Raw genomic sequence first — 6,292 nt, 5'->3', positions numbered from 1 at the left:
TTACTCGATTCCTTAATACAGTACTTTGCTTTCTTTATTAATATTTAAAATGTGTTTGTCTTAAATATATTGTAATAATTTGATACCAACACAAACAAGGGGTCTCAAACATTCAGTATGTCACAGTAGATGTAGTCTTGGGATGTTTCCCATCCCATTCAGTCATATGGACTGCTGCCCTCCTCCTGGTGACTTAACGCGCTTATGGGATCTGTAGGAATTGCTAAAATGCTAGAGTAGGATTAGAAAATATTTGATGTCACTGACATCTTTCAAATATATTTCAGTGGCTGAAAACAAGAAAATGTGAGCAGTCACAGTTCTATGTACCAGAAAATGTTTAAAAATACAAATTTTTGAAAACTTCTTTGGACTAGAAGATCTACAAGGTCCCTTCTGACCCTACATCTATGAATCTATGATTCCTACATATAAAAAATACATTGAATTTAGCAAATGATTTACACAAGGGTTTAGCACAAGAATTTAACATCAGTGTGAGTACTCTGTACTGCTATGAAGGCTAAGGGAACCAAGCCTACAGTTGATAGTATGTAGATACAATCTTGCATTAAGGTCAGAAATCTAGGGCATGTTTACACATGTGGTAGTGGGGGGAGCTTTAATTAGAGCACCTAATTAAAGTGCCGGCAGCATCTCATGTATTCAGCATCCTGTGCTTCAAAATGGCAGTGGGGGTGATTTAACTGAAGCTCATTTGACGAGCTTTAGTTAAAGCACCGCCGCCGCCATTTTCAAGGTGCTAATTAGCACTTTCCAGCAGACTCAATTAATCAAGTCTGCTCTGATGCGTGTTAATTAACATGTATTGCAGTAGGCATTGGGTATGTGTATAGGTGCCCCACTGCCTTCAATGGAGCTTTGACCAGGCACTGAAATGTGCCCTAACATAATCATTTACAAGACTAGGGAACAAATTACTAGTACACCAATGTAAATATGCTAAGGATTCTGGCAACAAGGAGTAGATGGACAATTACATCTCTCCAATCAGAAAGCATAATTGAACCCTAACTCCCATTTCTTATTAAAAGTTCCAGAGCAGATATATTTTCTAAAAATAGCCTTGATTTTTCAAGGCTTCAGATCAGGGCTAATGCTTACTCTTTCATTCTAGATTACTAAGTGAATAATAGACATGTTAAAACTGATAGACTGTCCATATACTTGTCAGTTATGGTCAACTAGGAACATAAAAGAGGTACCAATTAAATATATACACCAAAATTCTTATTTTTGCCTGAATAAAAAACATAATATAATGTAAAGTATCTTACCTCTCTGAGCTCAAACTTTGATCTGCATATTCACTTTTCAAAGCATCTAATTCACTCTGAAGAAAAGCTATGTTAGTCTGTGCTTCTAAAAGATTTTTCTTAAGTTTCTGATTTTCCTAAAGAATCCACAAAAAGAAGCTTATTCAACACAGTTGTCCTAACAATACAATACAGTTTTCCAAAAATAATTCATAAAAATATCTGAAGCAGATAAACAGTAATGATATAAAAGAGTAATATAATTAAGAGGATGCTGGGAAAATTACCAATTATAAATAAAGGTTATTGAAAAAGGTGAACCTTTTAATAAGACTGAGATCAAAATCTGGGGTATAAGACCCAAATGATGAAATGCTGCTTTTACTTTGAACTTAAAGTTAAACATCAGAGATTCAGGGACCTAGTACCACTCTATAATCACGAGACACAGAATAGACAAAGTTCCAGTACCCAAGAATTCAATTTCATTTTAGATTTTTCAGTTTTTCTTACAAAAAAGACAACATCATAACAGTTCAAATGGTTTTTAAACAGTATTTCTAGAATAACTTGTACCTTCAAGAACAAGTTATCCCACTCCTTAAAAAAGTTTACCAAAAATGGTCTCTCTTATCATAAATATTCTAACACCTGGACAGAACTGGATAAATAAGTCTTTACTGAAGAAAGTACAACATGCAGGCTGAATCTGCTCCTTTGACATGTAAATTATAAGTAGTTCTTACCAATGACAAATCATGTATTCTTTTTTTTAATTCAGCCACATCTTCTCTGTCATTTATGTTTTTAGATTGTTCTTCTAGCTGAAAGAGCAAATAAAATGTGCACATTTAAAGATATATTCTTGATTGACCCTTCAAGGGTTTCATCCAAAGCCCACATATGGCAAGAGGAATAATTCTGATTACACCTATATAACAATAGGCCTTCACACACCTTTTTCAGCCCTAAAAGGCATCTGTGATTCCATAAGTTTCCCAGTTGTATGCATACGAAGTGTCCCCTCCAAATTTTCTCTGACATCATAAAATGCAAAACTCTAGAGATGATACCTTTTATTAGACCAACTAAGACATCACAAAACAAATTATCTTTATCTTTCTTTGCACTAAAAATATTTTTTGTGATGTCTTAGTTGGTCCAATAAAAGGTATCATCTCTGAACCAAGAGTTTTAGAGTTTCGCATTTCTTTTTGTCTCAGACCAACATGGCTACCAAATATACCTCTGGCATCATTTCATTTTCAGGGAAATTCTTTTGAAAAGTTTTTCACATGTAACATTCCTAGCAATGTAACATTTCTAGCAATTTAAAATTTTAATAGTTATTTAGCAATCCAAGAAACCAGAGTTGTAGGTCCACTGAGTTCCACATATATACAATACCTGATCTGGCACCAATTCTCATTAATATAAAAGCATTATACTCTTATTTTTCATAAGAAATTTCCATTAGTCTGAATGAAATTTTAAATTTAGCTTAAAATAATAAAGAGGAAAATGAAGACTTCATTTAAAATTCAGGGTTTACATCGCTGAAAGACCCACATACTTTTTGAGCAGGTATAGCAAAGGTCACTCACAAAACTAAAATCTGGACTTCAAAATGTCCACATGAGCTTTCAGATCTGAGATGTTAGGTTGCTCCATCACAGAGACTGGGACCAAATGAGACATTCAGATTTTGGTTCCTTTCTATCAATAATTCTACAAAATACAAATATTTCTACACAATTAATTGAACTGTTTCCAACATAGGAGACAGTAGGTAATCACAAGACCAGTTTTCTGACAGACATAACCCATTACTTAGCTAGCAACTGGGCCATTTACCTAGGTATTTCAGTAAATTACACTGAATGAATTCAAGACTAGCAAATTTTCACTCAACATAACTGGTTTCCATTTTCTTAATGTCATTACTTTGACAAATTAATGCATCAATTTTAGGCTAGAATCTAGATAAGGCAGAAAACTTTCAGGTACCTCCAGGGAGGCACCTCATTGGATCAGGCTCTCTTACACAATTTAGAAAATTCTGGTCATGAGCCTACCCACCTTTTTAAGTTTTTTTATTGCCACCTGAAGATCACCAACTTCACTTTCATACTGGCACTTCAGATCGTTTAGTGCTTCTTCTGCTTTTCGTTTCTCCTGTAACATGTAGTATTTTGTTAATCATTTTCTTTAAAAATTCACCCTCCAAAGTTTTAAACATTTTGTTACTACTAAGCCTAACAATTCCCTGTTAACCTTATGCAAGAGACAAGGACTTCTTAGCGTTAAATCTGTTATTGGACCAGCTACATAGTTGGAACAGAGTTAGACAAGCTTTCAAATGCAAGCCATTCTTCATCAGGTCTGATGGAAGACCTGATGAAGCTCCCAAATATGCAGTTATAACAGATTTCACTCTAAGAAGTCTGTGCCTCTTGCACAATTCTTGGATTATCACAGTAACAACACTGCTCTAACACTGTTAATCTTAGACATACATATCTTGTTTCTCCAGTGCTCAAAGTCAACAGACACCTTTCTCTTGATTAAGGTGGACATGAAAGTGAACACTAAATTATTAGTTATAAAGTACTGGGAGAAATGAAAAGTTTAGCAGATGTGAGAAAAGAGTTGGATTAATTTACCCGTGTTTCTCATGGTTAAGAAAATATGACCCAGTCTGGGGGGATTCAATTTTTTTCAAATGCCCTGTGGTGCACAAGAATAAACAATCCATCCTCATACACCCTCAGAATATACGACACATTAAATTCTCAAGAAAACTCATGGGCTAAGCACAGAAAGTACCAGGGATCCTGGTTTCCTCTGTTTAAAAGCTGCAAATTCTCTGCTGAAAGTCCCAAATTTTCTGATTTAAAAAACCCAAATCCGCATTTTTCCATGGTTAAAATGAAACACCTTTTTATATATATGTATGTGTGTGTGTATCAATTTAACAATGTTTTACTGATATATTTACAATTTTAAAGCAATTTGGAAGCCTACCAGTGCCTCAATCATTAACATTACAATAAAATAAATTCTAAATACCTCCATATTTTGACATTTGATTTTGGCTTGTTTTTATCATGGAAAAAAATCACAGCTCGCCTTGCCCTCTTCACTTACCAGGACACAGGTCCAGCTGCAGCTGTCCCCACACTCCTTTGTGGTGCTGAGCAGCCCTAGTATGCTGGTACCCTTCCCCTGTCCATGGTAGTATCGCAGTGACTGTGATTGCTTTGTTTGCTTGTATTGTTATTTTTCTTTTTTATATAATGAAATATACCATTAAGTACGAAGAATAAACACAAAGGCAAGGCTTTGGGTCTTTTTCCACCTGCAAGAAGGAGTTTTGGGCATGTCCAACAAGACCTGACTCCATCACTCATGGTCAGCCTGGCTGACCTGAGCAACTTTAGAACTTGGTAACACCTTAACCTTTGCGCGTACACGTGTGTGTGTGCACGCATATGAATGAGTGAAGCAAATGAGTGACAGCCCTGTCAGTGCCCCTCATTCCCAACCCACAGTCCCCAGCCTTCTGGTGCTCCTCCCTCCCAAGCCACAGCTCCTGCCATCCCCAGCCCTGCCAGAGGGGGCCTGCAGCTGCCCCCATCTTGCCAGGCCACAGTGCAGTGGCTGTAATGGCTCCAGCTCATGCAGGCAACAGCAGAGTGAGTCCGGCCCTAGTATGGCTGGAGGGAGGAGGCGGGGAGACCCCAGGCTGGGGCTCCCACATCATACCAGGAAGCCTGACCATGTTCCCCCTTCCCCCGCAGCATCTCCCAGACTCCCATCCCTGTAACCATGGGCACCAGCAGTAGTGCTGCTGGCCCACCCCACCAAAGAGCCCCCAGCCCCCTTTTCCCCACTGGAAGCCAAGCACCTCCTCCTCACCCCTTCTGTCCTGCCCCAGCACCTGGACACTTTCCCCCAGCACCAGCAGGCACCCCCCTGACGCACGCACCCATCCTTTCCACACACCTCTGCCACACATACCCACAGACCACCCCCATACAGTTCCCAAGCCCTGGGCCTCTAACCCCCGCCCCCATATACTTACCTGTATCCAGCTGCTGAGGCTGCTCTCACCACCCTGCCTGACTGTATGCTGGCTACGTGCATGAGTGTACACACATGGCATCCCCTGCCTCCAATTGCCCTCCATCCCCCCACTCCCCCAGCCCCAAGCTGTACCTTGCATGCTGGAAGGCTGCCAGCCTGCAAACAAAAACCTGCAGTTTCTCATGGTTTTCTCCATTGAAGGAGAAAATCTGTGTTTTTCCATAGCAAACAGAAAACCTGGATCCCTGGAAATTGCACATAAACTGGTATAAGTAATGGGCAACCAGTTCAAATCTGTAACACAACAGAAGTTCAGTGCACATAAACTGCTTCCAAAATGACCAAAACTAAATTAAGATAAACATGGATAGATATAGTATCAGACTTAACTGATTTAAGTTAATTGGTTTACTGAACTTCTGTCCCAGATCCCCTCCAGATTCCAGTTAACTCACAGTCTCCCAGCATCCAAGGATGCTTTGCACCTTTCCTGCAAGACCTCCTGACCCCCGCTCCTGACCCAGAGTAGACAGGCTAGACTTGGCCCAAGCTGTCTCCTCCAGCTGAATAGAGCCCCCTGGCTTCTGGTCTGGGCCACTGAAGGCATGTGGCTGCATTTCCCAAATCAAAAGTGAATGTCTGTTCCCCTGCTTATCAGGTCAATCTACACAGCTTAGACTAACCTGCAAAGATTGAATTGACTAAGCCACACTTTTTTTGGCTGTCTGTACTTAACCATGAAATACAAACAGAATAATTTCAAAGACATATTATTTAATGTTCTTAGCACTGTAATAAAACGGGAGGGGGTTGGTCAAGCCCCAGCTGAGGGCCAACATGCTGAGGGCAGGAGGTAGGTGCTTTAAACCGCCTCCTTGGGCCACATGGGACCCTGCCCAGGTTGGCCTGGGGGGAGGCACCCCTGCCAA

At 39.7% G+C, this 6,292-nt stretch overlaps 1 protein-coding gene across 1 annotated transcript in view; it reads right to left on the bottom strand.

The window, feature by feature from the left end:
* RASEF (RAS and EF-hand domain containing) overlaps positions 1 to 6,292 on the bottom strand; it is a 75,989-nt gene that overhangs the window by 43,023 nt on the left and 26,674 nt on the right. Inside the window, exons 4-6 of the mRNA XM_019517410.1 lie at positions 3,357 to 3,452; positions 2,024 to 2,101; positions 1,299 to 1,414 (exon numbers count right to left, since the gene is read on the bottom strand). Of these exons, the coding sequence (XP_019372955.1) occupies positions 1,299 to 1,414; positions 2,024 to 2,101; positions 3,357 to 3,452 (290 nt within the window). The remainder of the gene's footprint in view (positions 1 to 1,298; positions 1,415 to 2,023; positions 2,102 to 3,356; positions 3,453 to 6,292) is intronic.

The sequence above is a fragment of the Gavialis gangeticus genome, unplaced genomic scaffold, assembly GCF_001723915.1.
Source record: "Gavialis gangeticus isolate Ggan-Ray unplaced genomic scaffold, GavGan_comp1, whole genome shotgun sequence".
NCBI lineage: Eukaryota > Metazoa > Chordata > Crocodylia > Gavialidae > Gavialis > Gavialis gangeticus.
The sequence above is the reverse complement of the archived record's forward strand: the minus strand, read 5'-3'. Positions and strand labels throughout refer to the sequence as shown.